The following is a 26,313-nucleotide window of genomic DNA, read 5'->3' as shown; positions in this document are numbered from 1 at the left end:
GTGGCTTGTGCAATTCAACTCAGCTGTAAATAAACAAATATTTCCAGGATGTAGGAGCTGCACGCCATTATTTACTGATGTGAAAGTAATACAACAAAAAATACAATTCAATAACAGCAGAAGATATAAACAAAATGTAACAGGTCTGTATAAATTACAGGCAAAATGCAGTGAAGGTATTGGTGGTTAAAGGATGTAATGTTACGTAAGGGTTTACTCACACTTAGATCCAAGATAAATTAATAAGCGTAGACAAGCAACAGAAATATGAAACATTTGAATTTATTATTCACAAATGATTTCGTTTTGATAAGATTATTTGGACAAATCAGCAGAATTACGTCATAGAGATGATTTGCTTTTATTTATAGCTTCACCAAGTTGCAATATAACCAACAAGATACCCTGGATGTGTGAAGTGATTTTAGTAAACCAACACTGTATATCAGTACAGCAGTGCACAGTGTTGTTTTACAGGACAATTTGTTTTCATAGAAATGTGCATCTAGTTTGCTGTCTGCATTAATGACATGGCTAGAAAAATGTCCTAGTGCTCATCTAATAATCTTTCTCCTTATTATTGTTATTATTGTTGTTGTTGTTGTTGTTGCTGAATCGATTACCTAAAATATGTGATTATGTACTTATTTCCAACTTAGCCTTGAACTTAGCCATATGACTCCTTGACCTTAAAAAATAGATTCCTTTTGGTTTTGCTATCCAGGGACTGCTCTCACAGCCCTATTTTCTTTTTTATTTCAGGACTGTTGAAATACACAAAGATCGCTACAGCAGTTAGAGCTGCAATCCCAAGTACTCGACGATTCTTCAAATCTAAAATGAAGAATAAAAGAGCAATGAGTTACCTCAGATCATTCTTATAGGCCAAACAATCCAAAGTCATTATTAGAATATTAAATTCTATGATTCAAAGTTTTGAACACCAAAAGACTATTTATAGTATACTTTAATATGTTTAAACTATATATTCCTCTTTGTTGTATACAGCAATGGCTTGGAGAATTAGTCTCAATCCATGAGCAAGTAGGCTTTATTCTAACATGCTGACTTATCAAGACAAAACAAAGAGGGATAATTACTTTAAAACGTGTCCCTTAGGGAAACACTCCTTAATGTTATAGTATGAAACTGGAACAATCATACTTACATTTGATCGTTCCAAACCACAAAACCTGAATAATAAAATGAAACAAAGAAATAAAGTATTTAAGTATATGCCAAAATAATTATGTGTAAACCTGATAACAGATCAATACATTTTGTCATTACCTGGAGAGTGGAAACTTCCAAAAATATCTCTATTTCATTCCACATCTTATTGTTACGTTTAGACTTGAGGAGCTTGCCATCATGAAACAGACAGTCCACAGTGAGGCGGACATTTGGGTTGGTCACTTGTCTCCGGCTTTCAGCTACAACATAATCGGGATTGAAGGTGGGATGCATCACCACCAGTATTACTGGTTTACCACCTGTAACCACAGAGACAACAGGATGAAATGATTCAGAACCATAACATAAACAAAAATTTGGATTACTCCATCTTTAGATTATACTGCAGGACATATAAGCTGAACATTCTTCTACAGTAAACAAGATCCTTCACCTCCGATTTCTTAATCCTTGTTTTTATTTTCTATTTTTTCATTAGTCCAAAAAAGATATGAGAATAGCCCTTATCTAAGAAACAATATTGACACTGGATTTGTCAGTAAATCTCCCCGGTTACTTAGAAGCACCAACTCCTTCACAATATTAGTGAAGACAATAGAAAAACTAATTCAATTTTCCTCACGGGGCATGTTGTCCAGAGCCTCTCCGATGTCCGTTCCAACTCGTGAAACAGCAGGACAGAAAACCAGAAGATAGTCGCATTCATTTAGAGCGTTCACCTCTGCTTGGCCAACATCTTTCAACCTTTCAACAATGTGACGATGAGCCCCATTTGTATTTCCAGCTTCAAAGATAAATAATTTTTTTCCCCGAAGCTAAAGATGGATGAAAAAGAATATTTTAGGCATATGCTTATAATTTTTATGCAGTTTATGTTGTGTGTGTGCCAGTTATATGAATCATGATCTAAATAAGCAAAAACTAAAGGAAGTGGGTGAATTACTGTCAGTGTGAATGTAGCTTTTTCCATGTGAGCTTTTCTTAATGAATGGAAATGCACATATCAGCTAATCCAGGTGACTGGATTGGACACTAGATCAAGTGCTCCCCAAATCTAGTGAAACCACCGCCATAAGTCAAAGATTCACTCCTCCTTTACTTCTCTTTATGTCTTTAACAGTTCCCTATTATGCTGCAAAATGCTGCATTCACGAACTGTCAGCTGTATGGCGCCATCAAGTGTTTAACAAACGTAATAAAGTAAATGTATTTTCTCACCATTTTCTTCTTTCTTTTCTTTGCGTTGGGAAACAAGTGGAAGAAGAAATTAGCATTTAGTGGGAATTTAAAAAGTTGAACAATTCAGCCAGCAGGTAAATATGTGTCAGTGTTGGTAACACTGAAAGCTCTGCACGAGCTTTTACTGGATCCAGACAAAGTCAAAAACGAAAAAAGAAAGACCACCTTAGAAGAGTGTGTGCATGCACGTTAGAGATGAGGGAGCACTTCAAAGCCTTATATGGTTAGTTAATCATTTTAAAAGTCGACTTACGGAAGAGCTTGATACGTGACTCGTGTCACGGGCACACTGAAGACGCTAAAAGCCCCTCCCCGACCGCCTCTCAGTGCAGCACTTTCACTTTTGATTTGAGAAACAAAGACAAAACAGAGATGAGAATGTGTTTTGAGAGAGAAAAGACAAGAAAGGTAGGAGGTGTGAGTTATTGAAAATCATTGTAAATGTGTGTGATACAATATAAAGATGAACCTTGATAAAAAATTAAAAAGAAAAAACAGTTGTTTGTTCATCTCATTAGAATCTGCAATACTGATCACGACCACTGGGAAGCAGTGTTGTAGAAAAATGAAGTCAGTCCAAAGCACAAGCTTCACCTGACACTGAAAGTTGAAGTAGAAAATATCAGTATCCCCCACCCAACAACTCAACTAACTACATTTATGCTGAAGAGAGACGAGTGGCATAAAATGTATTTCCAAAATTACAAATGTTTTTGTGCACACAGGCATTTTAAAATATTTTAATAACATCAACACTGATTAGTAAATCAATCAATATTTTAAATCTGAGTCACCTTACACGCTATGTGTGTCATTTACTGTTTACCTCGTGACGAAGGTGCGGTGCATCCACAACTATGTACTCTGAAGCACAATGATCCGAGTGAGATGCTACGGTATGACTTTAAACAGGCGCTTCATGCTTGAAAACCCTCCAATGTGGCTGAATTACATCAATTCTGCAAAGATGAGTCGGACAAAGTTCCCCCACGGTGCTCGAAAAGACTCTCAAATGCTTGATTGCAGTTGTTGCTGCTAAGGGTGGCCCAGCCAGTTAGTAGGCTTAGGCTCCCTTTTTCGCACAAGGCCATGTACGATTAGATTTTTCCCTCTTTAATAATAAACACCTACATTTAAAACATTTTTCTTACTTGTGTTATCTTTGTGTAATATTTAAACTTGATTGATGATCTCATTTCAGTGTGACAAAAAATAGGAAATCAGGAATGAGGCAAATCACTTTTTCACATCACCATATTTATTGTTATTCATTAGTAAATTACATTTTTAGTAAAAAGTAAAAGGTTAATAAGATAAAGTACAGAAAAGCAACAAGACAGGAAAGATTTGTATTTATTCTTTATGAGCATAATTATGATAATACATTCAGCAGAATTATTTCACACATATGTTTTATTTGTACTTGACGACTTGTTAGTGCCTTCAGCATGAGCATGCTCGACCTTGTCTACTTGTGTAAGTGTCACTAGAATGATGACAAAAATGAATGCAATGATGAGTGCTACAATCAGTAGATGGTTCTTTATCCCTAAAATGAAGAAAAACAAAGATTATTAAAGGTGGTATTTTTTAATATTATATATAAAATACAAAACATAATGCAAATGGCAGAAACTGCAATTAAAATAATAATAATAATAATAATAATAATAATAATAATAATAATAATAATAATAATATCAAAGTTTCTATTTTCATGGGCCCATCTAAATCATTGAACTCAGGTGCTCCAATCACGTTCTTAACCTCTGATTTATCGAGTCAAGCACCCAGCCATGCAGACTGCTTCTACAAACATTTATGAAAGACCGAAAGACCAGGTCGCTCTCAGGAGCTCAGTAAATTTCAGTGTGGTACCATGATAGGATGCCACTGGTGCAACAAATTCAGTTGTGAAATTTTCTCATTATTAATGAATTAACAAAGTGGAAGTGATTGGGAACGACAGCAATTTAGCAGCAAAGATAAAGGCCACGTAAAGTCAGAGATTGCTGTCAACATCAGTGTCTGACTTCACAAATGTGCTTCTGGATTAATGGTCAAAAAATCCCATAAACACACTTCTAAACCTTGTACAATGTCTAGTTAAAGCTATTGAAGCTATGAAGCAATTGTATTTGAAAAGGTTGGGTCAATATCATATTTAATGGAATAAGAATGGGATGGGAATCAAGTTCATATGTGGGTCTTTGGCCCAGTGTTTTGAATTTATGAGGTTACGGTTCCTCGTGTTTTGAGAACCTCTGGTTTTTAGGTCTGGCTTCTTTGTAACTTTAGCTGGTTGCTATTTTCCTTGGTAATCTATAGTATTCTCTGTTCTTTTTATTCTTTAATATTCTACTTCATGTTCCTAGGTTATGATCAAGTTTAATCTGTGTGCTTTGGTAATGCAATAGCTATCATGTTTTATGATCCCTTTCTGTCTCCACAGTCATGTCTGGTCTGTTCAGTTGTGTTCCAAACGTGTGTCCATTCTGCCCTAATGTCCTCCTGTGTATCTAAACCCTCAGTTTGCATCTGTTCTGTGTAACTTTTGAGGTACTTTTCAGCTAATTTCACAGGTGGGATAACTACATACATTGTCATTTTAATCTGAATGTAAAACTGGGGCAAAAAAAAGCTGTAATTGGAAATTCATGGTTGTAGTCACACTTACAATTGACTATCCTGGTCAGCAAGTCAGAGCCCTAAAAAGGAAGAAGAAAAATTAGAATACAAATAACAAATTAACTGGAGCATTTGTAACAAACTGCAATGTTTGAATCATACCTACCTACCCACTACTTTATTCAAAACATCAATATTAGATAAGTTTTTTTTAGTCAGTACCTGAGTCTCCAAACTGAGAACTCCAAAATGATTCTTGATTTCAGCCCACATGTTGTCATTGAGACTGCAGTTAAGGAGGGTGCCATCATAAAAGAGACAATCCACAGTGAGGCAGACATCTGGGTTGTAGACCTGTCTGCTGCTTTTGGCTACAACACGACGAGTATCATGAGTGTGGTGCATCACCACCAGAATCACTGGTTTACCCACTATAAGGACAGAGACAGTGGGATCAGATGGTTCAAGAAAAGTGAAAAAACATTTAAGTTAGTTAAGTTACTAGATATTGAGCTGAGGCTGTAAGACATTAAAACTTTTCTTCATAACCCTTTACATTATTTCATCCATCCATTATTTTCCATCTACTTGTTCAACTGAATATCACACAGGAGCTTCCCATCTGACACACAAGAGAAAAAGACAACTAATGTAAGTAGGTCACATACAGGTAAATTACAACTTCTTACCATGACATTTCTCGTGATACCAATTTAACATTCATGGATTTAAATTACTTCCCTTTACTTGTGATGACAAAAGAAAACTAGTGTGATTTAACATTTCGTACGAGGTTTGTTGTTGAGAGCCTCTGTGATGTCTGTTCCAACTCGTGAAGCAATAGGACAAAAACCTAGAAGGTAGTCACAATCTTCAGGAGAGTCCACCTCAGTGTGGCCGATGTCTTTGAGTTTTTGAACAATTTGAGAATGAGCTCCATTTGTTCTTCCCGCCTTCCAGACATAGAATTTTTTCCACAAAACTAAAGATGAAAGAAAAAGAAATTTAAGTACATTATTCACCTGTAACATCATTTTGTACTACTTGAGCCAGATGAAGGTGAAAGAAATAACAAAATGATATCATCTATCAGTGGCTTTTTACATGGACTATTAAGGGTGCTGATTAGGATCTCCCCAAATGTGCTGAAACTACTGGAGTAATCACAAAGCACTCAGCTGCAGTGCTTTCATTTTAATAGGGTAGTGTAAATGACCACGGCAGACCCGGTGACATTAACATGCTCTGTTACCTTTATTGACACACAGAGCTGCAGCTCTCCCGCTGCCAGCTCAACATAACCAACAACAACACCACCACAGGACCCAGTGCTATGCTTAAGTCGGTGGGGCATGATTGCGGATGCCGTGCAGGTGCGTCCACCTTCCCTGCACGGCACCGCAGGCCACACCCAGCCACAGGTGGTTTAGTTATAACAGAAAATGAAAGTGAATTAAAACAAGGTGTGTCTTCTTCTTCTTTATTTATTTTGATTTTTGTTTGGTTATTAAAGCTCTTCATAATTATCATGGTAGAAGTATCAATAAATGATGTTTTATAATCACCAAATGCAGTTTAATGAATTTAACAAATACAGTCTTGAAAAATCTACTTGTTTTCTCACCTTGTTCCTGTTCCATGTCTCTAAGAAGGATCAAGAAACAGAAAGGAGCATTTTTCAGCATAATTATCCACAGACAAGGTGAATGTACATCACAAGCTCTCTTTAGTGGCAGCTGCCCTACAAAAGCTATCACTGGTATAGATGTCTGAAAAAAAAAACCAAGAGATACTAATCTGTATTATTATTCAGTTCAGTTCAGTGAGAAGATGAGAAAACCTAAATGTGCCACTGAATGATGCAGGAAACCCAACTCCTCCTTCTAAAGCACAAGTGCGCACTGCAAAAGTTCCACAGCCTTACTATCTGCACAGCAGACACAGAAAAAACAACTAAGTCCAGTATGATAACAGGAGCACCTCAATGTCAACCATATAGATGTAATTTAATATTTAACACTAAATCAACTGTGACTGCATAATTTCCTCAATAAAGTACTTTGATTGTAATTTATCGGTAATCTGCATTATTACATTGCATGGCAGAGAATAAGTAGTTCACAGCATCATGGGGTGAAAAAAGAAAGTAAAAGGTTACTTACAAAAGAGCTTGATAATTTCTTTCAATCTCTGGCATATCTTTCCTCAGGCTGCAGTAGAATGAAATGCAGTGTAAATGAAAGTCATGGTCACTGCAAAACTTTCACTTTCACATGTGCAGACAGCCACCCACTCATCCATCCACTTATCTGTTTTTTTCCTGCTTTTAGATGCTGAGCACTGGGAAATCTCCCAAACAGAAATATTTTCAGAACACTAAAGATGAAAAGGCTTCATTTAAAAAGGGTCAATTGGAGCATAATATTGCATCATATCACAGTACTTGAGTCAGATGATTTCATTTGATATTAGTGCCTTTTTTAAGTGAGCTACAAAGTGCCTTGGATACTAGGACCCAAAATTAGCTAAAATCACAGAAATAATGACGAAGGACTGTGATGGAGTGATTTTGACAAAAGTTGTCATTGTTGTGCTTAAAACTGTAAACCTTGTCCTAATCTGCATGTTCAGCTATTTTTCTGTCCCTCCCCGACATCTAGGATGGTGGGGGATGGTAATAGCTATAGTGTTTAACTGCAGGCACATTGCATGTAAAGGTTCTGGTTTCTTTATTTAGAAGGAATGTTTACTTCCTGCCATTTATGGGCTCACCTGTGCTTGTATATGGTGGACCATTAAAGGGGTTAAGCGATATATGGGGGGTGAGGGAAGGTGACCCTTTTATGACTATAGATGTTGTTAAACGGCTGTAACCACATATGACTAGCAGGAAGTCATGTATACAGAGTCACGTACACACACATGCACTCACATGCTCATACGTGCATACAGTCACACACACAGTGCCTTAACTTAGTGGTTCCCAAACTTTTTTTGCTGGGCCCCCCTTTGTTCTACAAGAAAAATATTGCCCCCCCCCCTCTCTCTCGCACACGCGCTAACACATCCTCCAACCACACACACCCATATTTTGCTCCATTGCGGTTTATTTCACACCTCAAACATTTAGTAAACAATTTAGCAAATACAAGTAATTCGCAGGTAGTAAGAAAATAAACTACTAACTCTTTTACGCTACGTCCGCAGCTGTTTCGTCCACACGTATGAGTTCATCACGCAACCTTAAAGGTATGTGCCTTTTTCCACGTCACGCTGTGCGCCACGTTATTGTTTACAGGAGATGAATTGCAGAATGGCAGATAGTCAGATTAACAGTATTTTGTCTCTATCTTCAGGTTTTACACGCTTACATATAAACAAGCAGTTACTGTCCCTCCATTTAGAAAGGCAGAGGCGTCACGGTGTGATTATTTTACATGTAGTTTTTTTTCCTGTGTAATAACATTGTTATCAATACATTTTTCAAAAAATGCCTCTCTGTGCAAAATGGGTTTAAAAACATAAACAACTGTGGGATGCTGTTTGTCCGTGATTTGAACCGAGGGAGCAAATCGTGGCAGGATCAGCCTGATATTATTTGTATCCCACTGTAACTTTACTGTATAAAGAGCTAACATCTCTAAAATGTCAGGAGTAGCTATTTATTACAACAAGTGTTTGTGAACTAAAAATCAAGAATGTGGGATACTGTTTGTCCGTTTTTTGAAGAGCCCAGCGCTGCTCTCGACGCAGGGAAAACCAATTCTGCAGGGGAGACCTACCTCGGCACTTGTGCAGGTAAAGCCAAAGGGAAGATTTGCTTCACCATATTTTCTAGTCTTTGGCTTAGAATGAAGTTGGTTTGGAAACATATTCAGCTATGCTTTATCTCCTGCTTTGCTTGTGTGGGCGCCCCATGCAAGCAGTGTCCAAGCGTTGTTTTGTTTTTTCCCTTTTCATGCCGCGCCCCCCCTGCAATGGCTCGCCCCCCCCCCCCCCCCCCCCCCCTAGGGGGCGGGCCCCACACTTTGGGAAATGTCTCCCTTAACTCTTAGGAGAAACCTTATGGGTTTTACAATGGGGTGTTTCTGTAACTGATATCTCTGAATAAAAGGCTGCGAGGGGACACTGTATTTTTTTAAGTTGGCTGAGATCAGGTGGGGAGTTTGTAGCTCCAAGATCCTGACCAGACCGGCTTCTCTTGCAAGTTAAAATGGACTGAGCTCTGAGTGTCTTGCTTTGTTCACGGGGATAAGTCTCTGAGTCACCGAGGCCAGCGAGTGCAGACCTAACAGACTGACTCTGTTGAAGTACTTTCACTTTATATGTTAAGTTTCACTTATTAAAGAAAATGAAATTGAGGCAAAACAGAGTGTCTTTTCCCCTTCTTTCTCTGCATATATTTTAATCCCCACTTTTAACAGTAGAATATCAGAATCAGAATCAGAATCGTGTTTATTGGCCAAGTATATGTGCAGACACATACAGGGAATTTGGTTCCGGTAGATGGAACACACACACACACACACACACACACACACACACACACACACACGTGTCTATATATACACATTACACATACATACACAAAGCTGTGTAAACCAACTATAAATAACAAATCTAAACTTATATACATAAAATACAGAAATGAATGAGGTGGAATGAATACTGCAAAATGTACATAAGGTGCAGCTGCAGTCTGGCAGTGGGAGCAGTGTGACAGGTCAACTGTTAAGAAGGGAGATGGCGAGGGGAAAGAAACTGTTCCTGTGTCGGGTGGTCCTGGTCTGCAGGCTTCTGTACCGTCTGCCAGAGGGCAGCAGATCAAAAAGTCTGTGTGCAGGGTGTGAGGGGTCTGTGATGATTTTCCCTGCCCGTTTCCTGGTTCTTGAGAGGTACAGATCCTGGATGGAGGGCAGGGGGGTGCCGATGATCCTTTCTGCTGCCCGTACAGTCTGCTGCAGTCTGCTCCTGTCCTGTTTAGTGGCTGCTCCATACCAGACTGTGATGGAGGAGCACAGGACAGACTCAATGACCGCAGTGTAGAACTGGATCAGCAGCTCCTGTGGAAGACTGTACTTCCCCAGTTGTCTCAGGAAGTACATCCTCTGCTGGGTCTTTTTGAGTATGGCGTTGATGTTGGTCTCCCACTTCAGGTCCTGGGAGATGGTTGTACCCAGGAACTTGAAGGTCTTCACAGTTGACACAGGGCTGTCTGATATGGTGAGGGGGAGCAGAGTTGAGGGATGTCTCCTGAAGTCCACTGTCATCTCTACAGTCTTAAGAGTGTTCAGCTCCAGATTGTGCTGACTGCACCAGAGTACCAGCCGCTCAACTTCCTGCCGGTATGCAGACTCATCACCATCTTGAATGAGGCCAATGACAGTGGTGTCATCTGCAAACTTTAGGAGTTTGACAGCCGAGTTCTTGGAGGTGCAGTCGTTAGTGTAGAGGGAGAACAGTAGTGGTGAGAGGACACATCCTTGGGGGACACCAATACTGAGGGACCGGGTTTCAGAGGTGATCTCCCCCAGCCTCACTTGTTGCTTTCTGTCTGTCAGGAAGCTGGTGATCCACTGACAGGTAGCTGGTGACACGCTGAGCTAGGAGAGTTTGGAGGAAAGAAGTTCAGGCACAATGGTGTTAAAAGCCGAACTAAAGTCCACAAACAGGACCCTGGCATAAGTTCCCGGGCGGTCAAGGTGTTGCAGGATGTAATGCAGCCCCATGTTCACTGCATCATCCACCGACCTGTTTGCCCGGTAAGCAAACTGCAGAGGGTCCAGCTGGTGGCCTGTAATGTCTTTCAGATGGGAAATATTACAGTGTCTCTCATATTTCTACATCATCAGCATTACTGATGAGACACAAGCTCCAGTTATACAAACTTATGAATGATTCATTATTTACTCTATAAGGTACCAAGCTTTAACCAACATTTAAAATAAATAACAGACTGAAATTCTATTTGTCATTTTATTCTCAAATAATAGAGTGATAAAAGTATCTGATTTGGTTATTAAAACACTAAAACCATATAGAGAGACTGTATTGATCTGACCATAATGGAAAAACCCATACTGGGTGTCATCTATCTAACCAACGTAAGATACAAAAACCTTTATAGAGTGAATATCATAAATGTATCTGTGACTCTGGTCTGTAAGTTAAAGTTTACTTATACGATTAGAACAATTGTTAGAAATAAATACAGATCGGATACACAAATCTGAAGGATTTATATTTATTTTTCACAATATACGTAATCACAATCATATGTAACACAATCAGCACAAAGCAGTATTATTTACATGGAATTTTGTTTCTGTTTAAAATTTCACGAGTCCTATTCTGTCAGTGTCCATGAGCGGTTGTGGACTCGTTTTATATTATGCATGTTTGCTGCACTCTGCTGCTGTTTTTGTCTTCTCCATGCTTGTGTATATATAGGCAAGTGGGTGTGTGTATGGGTGTGGATGAGCACTGGGGATCAGGCAGGCCTGGTAGGTGTGTCCCGTCTGGAAGCTGGCCACACCTGAAGCGGACGAGTACACACACCTGCAGCTAATGAAGCCTTGTCAGGGGAGCTACTTGAGAGTGTGGCTGAGCGCTCCTCAGCGCGGGATAATTGTGTGAGATGCTACGTTAGTCTTAAAGCTCAGTAAAGTTAGTATGTGTATGCATGCAGCTGTATTGTGTCTTAACGGCTGCTTCTGTTTCCCCAGGAGACGTGTAGAACACCAGACAGCAGCCAGGACGGGGAGTGCTGAGACACCGGAGCGGAGAGCACAAAGACAAAGACTTTTCGGGGAAGACACGACACGGAAGTAAAGGGAAAGCACGGAGATTTATTATCATTTATCGCACTGTAAATAAACGCACCGTTTGCAGTGCGTTTTATTTCCCCCCACATCCCCACGGCTTGCCCTGGCAAACCGTGACTCATGTCTCCTCACTTAGACTCACATTTGTACATGAACCTTGATGGAAAAACAAAACAAAACAAAAAAACAAACAAACAGTTGTTTGTTGTTCTCATTAGACTCTGCAATACAGATTATGACCACTGGGAGGCAGTGTTGTTTAAAAAAATGAAGTCAGTCCAAAGCACAGGCTTCACATGACACTAAGCGTTGAAGTGGGAAAAAATGCAAGATTCCCCACCCAACAACTCAACTATATTTATACTGAAGAGAGGCTAGTGACATAAAATGTATTTCCAAAATTAGCTGCTCAGTTAAAGATGAGCTGCCATGATGTAACTGACTGGTTAACGATGTGTTATGTTAAAGTCTAAATGTGTGCAGTATCAAACAACCACCATCAAACAACGTCCATCGTGTCTCACTGTTTGGAAGTGAGAGTTGATGGACAAGAGCTGGCTCTGAATGAGAAACACATGCTCATATGATATCGAGTTGTTAATCATACAATAGGCCAGTCGTAAAGCATGCTTTGCTTTGTGTCTCTAAGGCAATGATTAAGCTCAGCTGACACCATAAACAAGTGCTCTTTTACTCATTTAAAGTCGGCCTAAAGTTTGTTAGGCCAACATAAAAGTTTTGGGTCTCCACTGAGAGTCACAAAAATTTAACAGGCTGTTCACAGAGATCCTCACCATCGGACTAACCCAAATATGCTCTTCCACTTTGTGATTGTGTATGCAAATGTTTTTGTACACACAGGCATTTTAAAATATTTTAATAACATCAACACTGATTAGTAAATCAAAAATATACAACTCAACAAATAAATATTTTTGCAATATTTTAAATTGAGTCCCCTCACACGCTATGTGTCATTTACTGTTTACCTCATGATGAAGGTGTGGAGCATCCATGTCTATGTACTCTGGCTGTGGGGAAGGAGTCCAAAACAAGTCAATGAAGCTCATTTCTGTACGACGACGGCCATATTGAAGGGACTTGTTGAGGATAACGTTATTAATGACTCAGGCACTTTAGAATTCAGTCAAACTGTTTATCAGAGGGAAAGTGTGATTTTTAGGACACTTGAACCTAAGATTAGCTGGCATATTATTAGTTTATCACCACCTGTTGTTTAGTCGCACAAATCACCCTTGTCAGCTCTCTGGAGACTTTTAATTGTGACAATAACGGGAATAAATAAGCATCTTGGAGCATGCTTTGGTGTGTTCGAGCCCTAACTTCAGTTCAGGAGATTAAGTTCGAGGTGAGAAGAAAAAGGGGAAAGAGAGCATCAGTGGTGGAGTAGATGAAGAAAAGGAGGAGAAAATGATGGGAAAGAGAATCATCATCATCATCATCATTTATTTATTTATATAGCACCTGGTAGACCAAAGTGCTGTACAATACTAATATGCACATAGTAATAAAACCAGACATAGCAATAAAAATAAAAAAATAAAAAAAATCAGTTACCCACAGAGTTAAAAGCCAGGGAATAAAAATAGGTTTTTAATAAAGACTTAAAAACTGTCACTGATGTAGCCTGTCTAATATGGAGAGGAAGGTTATTCCAAAGCATCGGTGCTGCAACAGAGAACGCTCGGTCTCCTCTAAGCGTGACAAAGTGCCCTGCCCAACCCCTATTAAAAGAGAATTGCAATAATCTAAACATGAGGTAATAAAGGCATGAATAACACTTTCCAGGTCACGCTTGGAAAGAAAGGGCTTAACCTTTGATAAACGTCTGAGGTGATAAAATGCTGATTTTACCACCCCGTTTACATGGTCATCAAAGGTGAGTGCAGAATCAATTTTAACTCCGAGATTTGTGATCGAACTCTTTAGTTGGGAAGTCAAAGCTGCAAGATCAACATCCGGAGTATGAGAAGAACGATTTGGGCCAAATAAAATTGCTTCTGTCTTCCGATCATTAAAATTTAAAAAGTTTTTTTGCCATCCATGCTTTGACATCAGTAAGGCCGTCAAGCAGAGGTCCAGTTGGGAGACTATCAGAATGACTAAAAGGTAAGTAGAGCTGGCAATCATCTGCATATAGATGGAATGGCACTTTATGTTTCCGGAAAATCGCACCAAGAGGAAAAAGGTACAAGGAAAACAATAATGGCCCAAGAATAGATCCCTGTGGCACGCCCCAAAGCAGAGGGGCCACAGAGGATGAAGCCGACCCCAACTTAACACAAAAGGTCCTATTTAAGAGATAGGACTTTAACCACAAAAGTGCCGAACCAGAAATTCCCACACAGTGCTATAAGCGGGAGATCATAATAAGTAAAGACCATTAGAAATAGATGATGGAAACTACAAGTGTGTAAATTCTAAATGCTCATATATAGTTTAAAAAAGCTGATTTTCAATTAAAACTAAGTTTTAATCCACACTTAACAGCAGCTTTTTAGCTTCATATTTCAAAGACCTTTTGCAGCCAGAGGCTGTCCCCTCTCAGCTGGTCATTAGGAAAAGTGAAGGTTTAACTAATCTTTCAGACCCTCTATGCATTTTACTAACTTGTATGGACACAACATATAATATGGATACAATTTTCTCATGCAGTTCTATTTTGGTACATTTTTATTATCTCTAGTCATTAAATGATATGATAATGTTTCGAACTGAGTGTGTGGTGTTTTTTCCACGCTGTTTTGACTCCACGGTGTCCGCCCCTTCAGAGTCGAGCTCGGTCCACACCTGCCTCCCTCACCTGTTTATCGCTGGCAATCAGCAGGAGGGATATTTCAGATCAGCGTCTCCCCCAATTATTTCCCAGTTCATCAGCTACACTATGGTGGTATCAGGCCTCTTAGAAATTCCTTGTTTCTTGTGTTCATTATTTGTACTTACCTTGTTATCTTCTCATTCCACACAGCCACAATATGATTCCACGCTACCTTCTGCTACTTACCTCTTTCACATGCTGGTCACCTTATGAAGATCTCCTCAGATTTTGGGATCACATTTTCTCTGGACTCACTAACACTCACCGTGGTCGCCTGCCTGTCCTCCTGCCTGCCGGCTCATCCACAACACTGGAACTCAGGTTGCAGGAGAACCTGCTCCTCTTGAGCTTCTTGCCTCCACTCACAAGTAAGCTACAGCACTAAAGTATTATTCCTTTCCTTTCCTAGCCCACTCAGACCATTAACTGACTTCTCCCTCAGTTTCAGTACCTTCCCCTCCTGAGACTCGTACTCCCCCTTTTCACGGCCAATCCCTGTGTTCACTCACGTTTCACCATTGAAATTCTGTGTTCCTGAAATAAACCACTGAAAACGTATTTTTGCTCCACATTGTGTTTTGCATTTGGGTCCAAACTTTGTACCGGCCACCTGGCCGTAACAGATAACTTATGTAAATTGTGGAGCTTGATTACTCCAGTAGTTTCAGCACATTTGGGGAGATCCTAATCAGCACCCTTAATAGTCCATGTAAAAAGCCACTGATAGATGATATCATTTTGTTATTTCTTTCACCTTCATCTGGCTCAAGTAGTACAAAATGATGTTACAGGTGAATAATGTACTTAAATTTCTTTTTCTTTCATCTTTAGTTTTGTGGAAAAAATTCTATGTCTGGAAGGCGGGAAGAACAAATGGAGCTCATTCTCAAATTGTTCAAAAACTCAAAGACATCGGCCACACTGAGGTGGACTCTCCTGAAGATTGTGACTACCTTCTAGGTTTTTGTCCTGTTGTTTCACGAGTTGGAACAGACATCATGGAACACAACTGAACAGACCAGACAGGACTGTGGAGACAGAAAGGGACCATAAAACATGATAAATATTGCATTATCAAAGCACATAGATTAAACTTGATCATATGTCGAACTCCAGGCCTTGAGGGCCGATATCCTGCAGCTTTTAGATGTGTCTTTGATCCAGCACAGCTGATTTAAATGGTTATATTACCTCCTCAACATGTCTTGAAGTTTTCCAGAAACCTGGAGAACTTCATTTGATCATCAATTGAAATCATTTGATTAAGGTGTGACCCAGGGTGATATCTAAAACCTGCAGGACACTGGAGTTCGACACCCCTGATCTAGGAATATGAAGTAGAATATAAACAGAAACAAATGAACAGAGAATGCAATAGATAACAAAGCAAAATAGCAACCAGCTAAAATTACAAAGAAGCCAGACCTAAAAACCAGAGGTCCTCAAAACACAAGGAACCATAACCTCATAAATTCAAAACACTGGCCAAAGACCCACATATGAGCTTGAGTCCCATTCCATTCTTAATCCATAGGATTCAATATGATATTGACCCAACCTTTGCAAATATAATTGCTTCATAGCTTCAATAGATTTAAATGGACATTGTACAAGGTTTAGGAGTGTGTTTATGGGAATTGTTGACCTTTAATCCAGAAGTACATTTGTGAGGTCAAACACTGCTGTTTGATGAGAAGGCCTGACTCCCAGTCTGCACTCTACAGGTGTTCTATTAGGTTGAGGTCAAGACTGTGTAGGTCAGTCAATTTCTTCCACACCAAATTTGCTCATCCATGCCTTTATGGTCCCTGTTATGTGCACTGGTGCAGAGTTATGTTGGAAGAGATTGAAGCCATCACTAAACTGTTTCCACAAATTTCAGAGCATAAAATTGCCCAAAGATTCTATCAAACAACCCCACACCATAACCCCCTCCACCAAACAAAAACATAATATTCCAGAAACACCCTTTGCCGATCCGATCAGCTGTTCGTAACACTTCTCACATTGAAACAGACGTCAGCGCGAACGATTGCATGTCCGCCATTTCCTGCCCGAAACCGGATGTAACGTAATTTTCACAAAAGTAGTTTTTTATTTGTAGGCCTTAAAAGCCTATACTGGTGTTTTTTTAAGTCATGTTTGACTTTATGCTTTTCTGAATAGTTTCTGGGATGCTTAGAACTCAAATTGCACTGCTGGAAATAGTTTATTTTGATGCACATGCTGTTTTCTTTGGAAATTTGCATCATAGGATTGTTTTTTGTTTTTCCTGCAGTATATAAAAATTGGTGTATCTCAAAAATAAAACTATGAAGACACTTAAAATAAATTTCCTGTTGTAAACTATTTTTTGCAACTTTTTTGTATTTTAAGTTTTGAGGGATAAACCTCTTAAATTTCTCCAAGTAGAAATATATGCAAAAAAAAACCAAAAGCGATTTTTATTTTTTTGTAGTTTATTGCACTGTTTTGCAATTAATGTAGTTACTATGGACTTAATACATGCATATTATTAGAATATGGGCTATAACAGTTGTATTGATGTATAGCAACTTGAAATGCTCCCAGAAATGGCACTACAGCATGTAAAAATATAAAGTAAGCTCTGGCGGACTTGGTTCTATGGTAGGTCTTAAAGGGTTAAGAGAAGGGGAGATACAGATACAGATGCTTAAACACTATGTAACGCACGGCGGACACTAAAGCGGTCGCGCCAGAATGTCACGCTAAAAAGAAAGATTCTTTAAAATACAAGGGGGAGCAAGCGAGTCGGATACCACGGGCACAGAGAGTAAGCAGGTCTGATCAGAAACAGTTTATTACTAGGCCAGGGAGCACAAATAAAAACACCCTTAAAATGTACGTAATAAAATGTTTGCTCTCTACTAAAAACAATTCTAAAACCCGTAAAACTACCATTTTTTACATTCACTAAACCCCCCCCCTGCTATAATTAGGCCACATGTTCATTATGGGTCCATCAGCAGGCCAGGAATTCCTCCTTTAGAGCAGAGTCCACGCCAGCCCCGTCTTCGGCAGACAAGAAAGAGCCACCCATCTTCTGGTCCTTCCGCTGGCCCATCACTTCCCAGCCCGGCTTGCATTCTGCACCCGAATCCATGATGCGACCACCGCCACAGCTCCCCTTGCGTCGGTGTCCTGTAACATAACAAATAGGGGCCAGAACAATGGTCCCAGAAGCGGCCCTGGCTCATGGCCATGGTGACCCTCTCCCAATCCAGTAAACAACAGTAGAGACCCTACTCACAAATGCAGGCAGAGGTAAACCTCTGCCCTGCTGCCAATCACATGCGTTGTCTCTTACTGTTGCCGTTCCATGAGGTCAGGACTTGGTCGCCGCATCACACTGGCCATCTCGCATTAACCTTCCAGTCTGGGGCCTCTCTCTTCAGTGCTCAGCTAGCCTGTTTTTAAAAGGTCTTTACACAGCTGATAGGCCACCTCTGGACACACCCCTGCCTCAGCAGGTGGTCCCTATCAGCTAATTTGTCCCATGTGCAGCCAGTCCACAGTGGATAAAAACCATGTCACATAAAACACTAAAAACCATGCAATAGAAACAACACTCATAAATAAACACTAAAAATCAGAATAAAAACAATATACAAGATAAATACAAATTTCCACTGTGTGACAACTATGAACTGGATTAATTCAGCAAGAGGAGGGAAAAGGAGTGATGTCACCATGAGGAAGTGAGCAGGAAGTTGATGCTGTATTCATCTCTGAGACTGTCTCATTTGTGAACGTGAGAGCAAGAACAGAGACTGAGAGAGACAGAGAAGCACGATGGCTGCATTCACATGGATTCAAATGTCTTCATTACTGATACTGATGCTTCAGTTTAAAGGTAAGTGTACATAGAAACACATTCAATTAATAAACTGCATTATTATCAGAGACTTGGAGCTTTTTATTGTCATTGTGCAGTTTCTTGCAGAGCGAAGTTGGGTAGTTGGACCACAAAAGTGCAAAAGTAAACAAGAGAAAACAATATACAAAGGGGGTGGAGGAGCAACATATATGTATACATATATTTGAGTTTACTATATACATGGTGTATGTGTAAGAAACATTGAAACAGAAACATTGTGGGGCTGTATACAAGTTATATAATATAATTAATAAATAAATAAGGGTGGAGGGGGTATGGTCATTTAGGGTGGGGATGGTAATTCTACTGAGAACAAAATATTGCACATACCAAAGATATTGCACAGAACATGGAAAGACTGAGATATTGCACATAGATGATCAATAGTGTCACGGGAGATGTGTTGGAGAAGTCTGTTGCATTAAGAGTTCTGACAGCCCACGGGAAGAAGTTGTTCTTTAGTCTGTTGGTTTTGCAGCTGATGGATCTGAACCTTTTTCCAGAGGGCAGGATGTTGAAGAGGTGGTGGTTAGGATGGAGGTGGTCCTTTATAATTGCCCTGGCTCTGGAGAGACATCTTGAGCTGGCAATTAAGTCCAGGGAGGGGAGTGGACAGCCGATCACCTTCTCTGCAGGTCTGATGACCCTCTGTAGTCTCTTCTTGTCAGCTGTTGTGCAACCAGCGTACCACACAGGGATGGCGTGCACCAGCACATTCTCGATAGTGGCACGGTAGAAGGACACTAGGAGGTCAGTCTGCAGCCTGTTCCATGGAGAAATGGAGGCGCTGTTGGGCTTTCTTCACTAGGGCTGATGTGTTTGTGGACCAGGATAGGTCCTCGGATATGTGGGTGCCGAGGAACTTAAAGGAGGACACCCTCTCCACATAGTCACCTTTTATGGAGAGGGGAGGAGGGTCAGTTCTTGTTTTGCAGAAGTCCATGACCACTTGCTTTGTTTTCTTGGTGTTTAGCGTGAGGTTATTGTAGTTACACCATTCTGACAGTTGCTGGACCTCGTCCCGGTGTCATCATCGTTGGTGATGAGCCCCATCAGAGTGGTGTCATCTGCACATTTGATGATGATGTTGCAGGGGTGTGTAGGGGTGCAGTCACTGGTGTAGATGGGGTATAGGAGTGGACTCAGCAACCATCCCTGTGGTGAGCCAGTGCTTAGTGACAGGGTGGATGATCTCTGGTTACCAACCTTGACTGATTGTGAACGGTCTGTGAGAAAGTTTTTGATTCATGTACATGTGGCGGGGGGGGGGAGTCCAAGTTTACCGTCTTGTCTATAAGAATGTCTGGGATGATAGTATTGAAGGCCGAGATGAAATCAATGAAGAGCATCCTTAATGGAGGAAGTACTTCTGAATGTACTTCCTCCATTAAGAGCCTCGGTGTTACTTTTGACAGTGTTTTTAAATTTGATAAACAAATCAGCTCCGTAGTCAAGGGATCTTTTTATCATCTACGGATTTTAGCTAAAGACAAGTCCTACCTGTGCAGGAACGATCTAGAAAGGGTGGTCCATGCTTTTATTACTTCACGGCTGGACTACTGTAACTCCCTTTATGCTGGTTTAGATCGTTCCTGTCTGCATCGCCTCCAACTGGTGCAGAACGCTGACCGGTTCCAAAAAGAGAGACCACATCACTCCGGTCCTCTGCTCTCTCCACTGGCTCCCAGTTGCTTTTAGGATTGATTTTAAAATTTTACTGCTGGTTTTTAAGGTTCTTAACGGTATTGCACCTCCTTACCTGGCAGAGCTTCTTAGCATTTAACGCCCCAGGAGATCTTTGAGGTCAGCAGACCTGATGCTTTTAGATGTTCCCAGGTACAGACTAAAGACTAGGGGAGAGAGGGCTTTTGCTTTGGCTGCACCCAGACTGTGGAACAGTTTACCTCCTCACATCAGATTCTCCACAAGCCTAGGAACTTTTAAAACTGCTCTTAAAACTCACCTCTTCTCATTGGCTTTTAGCAAGGTTTAACTTATTGTTTTAATTTATTGCTTTATCAGTGAGGAGTTTTATGTACTTGTGTTTTATTGTATTTTATATTTGTATTTTATTGTACAGCACTTTGGTCAGCCTCGGTTGTTTTTAAATGTGCTTTATAAATAAACTTGACTTGACTTGACTGATGGCCCAGGATTCTCCAGGTGATGCAGAACGGAGTGGAGGGCGGTGGAAAATGTATCCTCTTTGGACCTGTTTTCCTTACAGGCAAATTGTTGGGGGTCGAGGCTGGGTGGGAGGCAGTCCTTTATGTGCTTTAGGACAGCTTCTCGAAGCACTTTGCAACCACTGGAGTCAGTAGGATGGGTCTGTAGTTGCTGAGGCTACTGATGGTGGTGGACTTGGGGACTGGGACTATTGTTGCAGATTTCAGGCAGTGAGGGACAGTGGCATGTGTCGGGGAGAGGTTGAATAGTCTGGTGAACACAGGAGCTAGCTGGTCGGCACAGGCTTTGAGCACTCTACCAGGTTTTCCATCAGGGCCAGCAGCTTTCCTCTGATTTACTGCTCTGAACATATTGCAGACCTGATGTTGTTGGAGGCTAAATGTGTGGGGGCTATGCTCAGAGGAGGCTGTGGGCAGGGCATTGGGTAGGGTAACTGCAGTTTTCTCGAAGCCTTCCTATACCTTTCTGGAGTTGTTAGCAGAGAGGTGATCTGACAGCTTTTTTGAATAGTGTTATTTATTTTCTCTTTAACTGAGGATGTCATGATCTACTTTTAACTTTTTGACTTTAGCTGACTCTTGGAAACTTGGAAACTTAAACTTGTGTTGTATTTAAAATAAACTTCACATTATAAACATAACACTCATATTCATAACATATTTGATGTTTCACATTTCTCTCTCTTTTTCTCATCAGCAACAACTGAGCAACATCAAACTGGTCAAACTGTCACATCTGAACGTGGACATGATGTTACTCTGCCTTGTAACACCTCGTTACAAGGTCAGCATAACTGTATCAGTACTACCTGGATCTTCAGTGATTCAAGCAGTTCAGTATCACTCTTTGAGTTTGGGCAGAATAAAGAAGCCAAACCTAAATCAGACAGACTGAGTCTTTCTGCAAACTGTTCTCTGGTTATAAAGAAGGTCACAGATCAGGATGTTGGTCATTACACCTGCAGACAGTTCAAAACAGCAACAGGATCACAAGAAGGTTCAGACTCTGAGATTGATCTGTCTGTTATTAACAGTGAGTATTTACATCTTAATGTTTTCAGCTCAAACTGTCCTGTTAGAACAACAAACTGAAACACCACAATAATTATGATCACAGTGATGAAGTTCATTTTTCTATTGTTGCTTTTCTCTTACAATATCTCCATCTTCACCAGTGTGTGTACATGAGAACAATGATAAAGCATCTTGAACAGCTCTGTGTTGACATATGAACACTGTAGACTCACAGTTGAGTGTCTGTATGAAGATAAAGAGAACATATCCTCAGACATGAGGCATCATCAAAAATGAGACTTGTTAGACTGTTAAACATCTCACCACTGTTTCCTCTCTGTTGTTGTTCACTTACTTTCAAGTCTTTTCTTACTGTTAGAGTCTTTAATGTTGTTATTGTTTTTCTTTAGGTGGAAATGTAACAACAATCAAATCAACAAAATCAACAATTAAACCAACATTAAAAATAACAATGACAGAGGCACTAAAGACATCAGAGGGGACACTGACAGCACCATCAAATAATCAGTCAGGAGGTAGAGACGAATCGTTCACTGAAGTCTGATGTCTGAAGACTGATTCTGGGACACTGGAGAGTTTCTTTTGTTCACTTTCATTAAACAACTTAAAATGTTTAATGATTTGAAATGTTCACGGTTTTTAAGTATTACAAACCTTTAACAATAACATTGTACAACATTTGAAGCTTATATTGATAATAACAAATAACAAAGATTAGTGATGGTTACATAACCCTGAATTGAGATTCATATTTACAGTTTTATTGTTTGCGTGAAAGAGAAAAAGGAATTGTTATGAATAATATATTCTTAAGCACATTTACTTGATTTTTATACTTTTCATTATTGGTGTTGGAATATTTTTATTTAGAACAAAGAATAAATACTGTAGCTAGAAACTCCACAGTAAAAAAAAACCACTCAAACCTCATTACTGCATGTTAGAAAACTGACGGTTTTTATCACATTTAAAATCGTTTGATTTTTTGCACTGAATAAAAAATTGAAGCCAAATTATTTTTATTATTTTTACATTTTCTGTATTTGCTGAGATGCATCATTGTGTCTGTGGGTTTAGGAGCACTCTTAATATCTGCTGTTACAGTCAACACGTGGATAAAATGTAACAGTGAGAACATTTACAGATGAAACTTTTACACATAAAAGCTTTGAGTTTTGAGCTTTGAGTGTGGATTACTAGAGAGGACACCAAGGCTAGCATCTTGCTCAGGCCAGAGCTCATTTATTTCTGAGCTACAGTTCACTCATTCTCTCATGTACACAGTACAAATCAAATGAATCCCAATTACTCTGCAAATAAAATACATTTCGTTAAAAAAAAGTTATATAAATCATTCTTTCAAAGCCAAAATAAATGTAAATGAATTCAGATAATTTAATTTAGATGACTGTAGTGTTCTGTTGCAGAGTGTAGCAACTCCGATCAAACACCAAGCTAAACCTCTGTCAATGAATACACGAGTCCGAGTAGAGTTGACCTTTTACTCAGAATCTTCATTTGACAAGCGGTGAAAACTGTAGTTGAAAAGAAATACAGAATAGAAAAAATGATAGTTTACATAAATATTGCATCACGAAATAACTCAAAATGTGACCTTACACCTTCGTGTTAGCTTTAGCAACAGTAATGATCATCAAAACTGCCTTTTTTAACATGTACAAATCAACCTCCATGAATCACAAATAAAATATAATTTTTCACAAATACCACTATTTATGCCTTTTTAACACCTTCATCGTGAAATATATACACTTACGGCGTTGCCTGAACAATGTTCCCAAGTGGATGGCTGTGGATAAGCCTCAGAGCAAGACCTCTTAGAGAACCAGGAAGAGGAATTAAACAGGAAATGAAGCAATACAGGTAACCCACCAGGAAGTGAGGTTATTAGCAAGTTCACCTTCAAAATTAAAGCTTCTTAACATTTTTAACTCTTTTTACTGTTCTTTCTAACTTAAATACATACAAAAGAATTACTTTAAGCAAACATTAAAGATAAATGAAATAAATGCCTTTGAGGCATCACAATGATACACTTGAAGAGTACCATCTACTGACATAATGACATGTAGAACAGGCCACAATAATAATAATAATTTAAATAATAAAAATAAAATAGGGTAATCTCTCTTTTCCCAAATGTAAACAATGTAAACATGTACCAATTTTTTTAACCTACTACATGATCTTTAGAGATCTCAAAATGTAACAAATATATTAATAATAAATGGAAAACATCAGAGCATCACAATGTACGAACATCAGAGATGATCTTAATTATGTTGTTGTTTTCCACAGGTGTGTAACGATGGAGACAAAATGAACTATGAAAACATTGGAGACTCTTCTGCTTCTGTCAGACTCCACTGATCAATATCTTCAACATCAACTGACCACAGAAATGAATCCACTGATATTTAAAATATTTTAAAATATTTAAAATATTTTGGTTTTATCACATATTAAGAATCCAAAATCTTTTTCATGTGCAGTTAGTTAGATAATTAAAAATAACTTAAACTCTGTGAAACAGTTTGTCCAGTTACATAAAGAAAAGACTCTGAGACTGTGAATGTTGCATTCAGGAGGTTGACTGAGACGTCGAGTTATGCCAAAGTAAACTGCTTCAGATATGAAGGGGGAGGCCAGCATAATCAGAATAACAGCTTCTTCTTTGGCCTTTAAATTTATTTTTATGTATTTGATTGTTTTACTCTTTGTTTGTTTGTGACACAGTAACCAATGTTGTTTTCAATTTTATAACTTGTGTTATCTGTACCTATTTGTCTTTATTTTGGCTGTATAAGACTGTTTTTCTTTAAAGATTGATTTTATTGTTTTTTTTTTTGCTCTGTTTCTCTCTGACTCCTCACACACCTGAACCATAATAGACTGCAAACTAGTCTCTATTATTCTCTCCAGTTTGACTTCCTGTTCTTTCATCTTAAACCTTAAACTAGTTTTAGCAGCTCTGTTAGAACTGATCTCTTTGCTCTCTTTTTGTTGAATTTCAAAAAATAGAAGCAGATGTTACGTGAGCTCTGCTTTTCAGTTTCAACCCATAGTCACTGTTCTGGTGTGTGCTGGGAGGTGGAGCTCCATGGCTGATTCCTGGTTGTAATTTTCATGTAATCTGCATCCTGCAGAATGAGCTTGAACAGCTAATAATTTGGTTAAGAGTGAACTTCTTTAAACCAGTCAGTGAGAGTGATAACAAGAAAAAGCAAATAAAAGCTGATTGAAGGTGAAAAGCAGAGAGAGAAAAAATGCAATTGTAAACTGATTTTAACAGAAACCAATAAAAAAGACTTTTATTCAGTCACTGGTTCCTTACGCCAGTTTTGGTTTTTGTTTTTGTTTTTTTCAGTACAAAATCAGGTGTCACCTTTCTTTATGCATAGACAAAAACTAAAGGTGAGCAGATGGAAATTTCATAGAAATTAATTTTTTAAATGTACAACTACAGGTAACACACTGAGCTACTGTCATGGCCTCTCTGTCATGTTCTAACAAATAAATTCATGAACCTTTGTTTTTCAGTGCAACACTGCCACCTACTGGTGCAGAGGCTACAGAAACGTTGGACAGATGAGAAAGGAGAGAGTGCAGCAGGATGCTTATGATGCGTGGTGAAAGAACAATTTTTTACCCCTCAATAGCAAAATGCTGATGGGGTATCGTTGTCAGCCTGCTGGATGTTAAAGCCTCTGTCACATGAGGAGGACAGAGCCATTTTCCAACTGCTATTAGGCTGATGATTAAACTGTGACCTGATTATTTATCATCATATCGACAGACGTGTTCATTTTGGTGTTTTGCACATATATAAATTGTGTTTCTTTTATTGTGATCAGCTAATTTGGATTTTTGCAAAACAAATGTATTTCACCTATTTTAACTATTGCAAATCCATCAATAAAGCTGAATGTGAATGAGTGGATTCCCATTCATTTCCTATGGTTGACCGGGAACACCACAGATGTAACACGGATGATTAAAACTCTCATAATTCAATGAAAGAGGTGATCATCACTTTTATATGTTCAAGTGCATAGTGCGGAGGATGTCATAAGGCCTTGAGGCAATCAGATGTAAAACACAATATTTATGAGTGTTTTAAGTTGTAAATCGTCAGATTTCACCCGAACACGAAAGGAAGGTTTTAATGACAAATAATGTTTTCTTATAGTCATTTGGTGATGATGATGGTGGCGACACTGTGACTTACATCACCGTGAAAGCTTCCTCCTCTACCTCTGAAGTTTCCACTGATCCCGGTGACCACAGATGTAACATTATCTACAGCTACTTTGAGTACCATTGATATTCATTTAGTCTTCTTCTCCAATCGATCTTTCTGAGTTAACTTCAGTAATTACTTCCTCCAAACCATCAACGTGTCTTTTAGACCCCATTCATACAAGACTACTCAAAGAAGTCCTGCCATTA

At 39.2% G+C, this 26,313-nt stretch overlaps 2 protein-coding genes and 1 long non-coding RNA gene across 5 annotated transcripts; 1 reads left to right on the top strand and 2 right to left on the bottom strand.

Annotated features, from left to right (window-relative positions):
• Positions 1 to 55: 55 nt before the first annotated feature.
• LOC147313040 (uncharacterized) lies at positions 56 to 2,775 on the bottom strand. 2 transcript variants are annotated; one of them, XM_086265011.1, is made up of 6 exons: positions 2,687 to 2,775; positions 2,413 to 2,430; positions 1,817 to 2,009; positions 1,291 to 1,493; positions 1,169 to 1,193; positions 56 to 834 (listed from the first exon to the last, which is right to left on the bottom strand). In XM_086265011.1, exons 2-6 carry the CDS (start codon positions 2,413 to 2,415, stop codon positions 734 to 736), a joined length of 525 nt encoding a protein of 174 aa, XP_086121137.1. In that variant the 5' UTR covers positions 2,416 to 2,430; positions 2,687 to 2,775; the 3' UTR covers positions 56 to 733. The 2 variants fall into 2 exon arrangements, with proteins under 2 accessions (XP_086121137.1, XP_086121136.1); XM_086265010.1 differs by lacking the exon at positions 2,687 to 2,775 and having other exon boundaries at positions 2,413 to 2,676.
• A 909-nt stretch (positions 2,776 to 3,684) lies between these two features.
• LOC147313039 (uncharacterized) lies at positions 3,685 to 8,929 on the bottom strand. Of its 2 annotated transcripts, none has more exons than XM_086265004.1 (7): positions 8,844 to 8,929; positions 7,224 to 7,271; positions 6,686 to 6,705; positions 5,852 to 6,043; positions 5,284 to 5,492; positions 5,111 to 5,141; positions 3,685 to 3,982 (listed from the first exon to the last, which is right to left on the bottom strand). In XM_086265004.1, the coding sequence occupies exons 1-7, from the start codon at positions 8,888 to 8,890 to the stop codon at positions 3,834 to 3,836; spliced, it is 696 nt and encodes a 231-aa protein (XP_086121130.1). In that variant the 5' UTR covers positions 8,891 to 8,929; the 3' UTR covers positions 3,685 to 3,833. The 2 variants fall into 2 exon arrangements, with proteins under 2 accessions (XP_086121130.1, XP_086121131.1); XM_086265005.1 differs by lacking the exon at positions 8,844 to 8,929 and adding an exon at positions 6,902 to 6,988.
• LOC147313038 (uncharacterized) lies at positions 8,172 to 16,636 on the top strand. The gene is made up of 4 exons (XR_015125141.1): positions 8,172 to 8,310; positions 10,623 to 11,693; positions 11,787 to 15,092; positions 15,556 to 16,636. It is a non-coding gene; the product is annotated as an uncharacterized LOC147313038 (long non-coding RNA).
• The last annotated feature ends 9,677 nt before the right edge of the window (positions 16,637 to 26,313 follow it).

The sequence above is a fragment of the Aulonocara sp. 'chitande type north' Nkhata Bay genome, linkage group LG15, assembly GCF_057382095.1.
Source record: "Aulonocara sp. 'chitande type north' Nkhata Bay isolate Kocher_YH1m ecotype deep benthic linkage group LG15, A_spYH_male_GT1.1, whole genome shotgun sequence".
Taxonomy (NCBI): Eukaryota; Metazoa; Chordata; class Actinopteri; order Cichliformes; family Cichlidae; genus Aulonocara; species Aulonocara sp. 'chitande type north' Nkhata Bay.
The sequence above is the reverse complement of the archived record's forward strand: the minus strand, read 5'-3'. Positions and strand labels throughout refer to the sequence as shown.

Coding starts and splice junctions, on each gene's coding strand:
- LOC147313039 (XM_086265004.1), bottom strand. CDS start 8,890: ATGGTGAAGCAAATCTTCCCTTTGGCTTTACCTGCACAAGTGCCGAG. Junction 5,142..5,283: donor TTCTCAGTTTGGAGACTCAG/GTACTGACTAAA, acceptor CTTCCTTTTTAG/GGCTCTGACTTGCTGACCAG. Junction 3,983..5,110: donor GCTGACCAGGATAGTCAATT/GTAAGTGTGACT, acceptor TCTTCATTTTAG/GGATAAAGAACCATCTACTG.
- LOC147313040 (XM_086265011.1), bottom strand. Junction 1,194..1,290: donor TGGAAGTTTCCACTCTCCAG/GTAATGACAAAA, acceptor TTTATTATTCAG/GTTTTGTGGTTTGGAACGAT. Junction 835..1,168: donor GTGGTTTGGAACGATCAAAT/GTAAGTATGATT, acceptor TCTTCATTTTAG/ATTTGAAGAATCGTCGAGTA.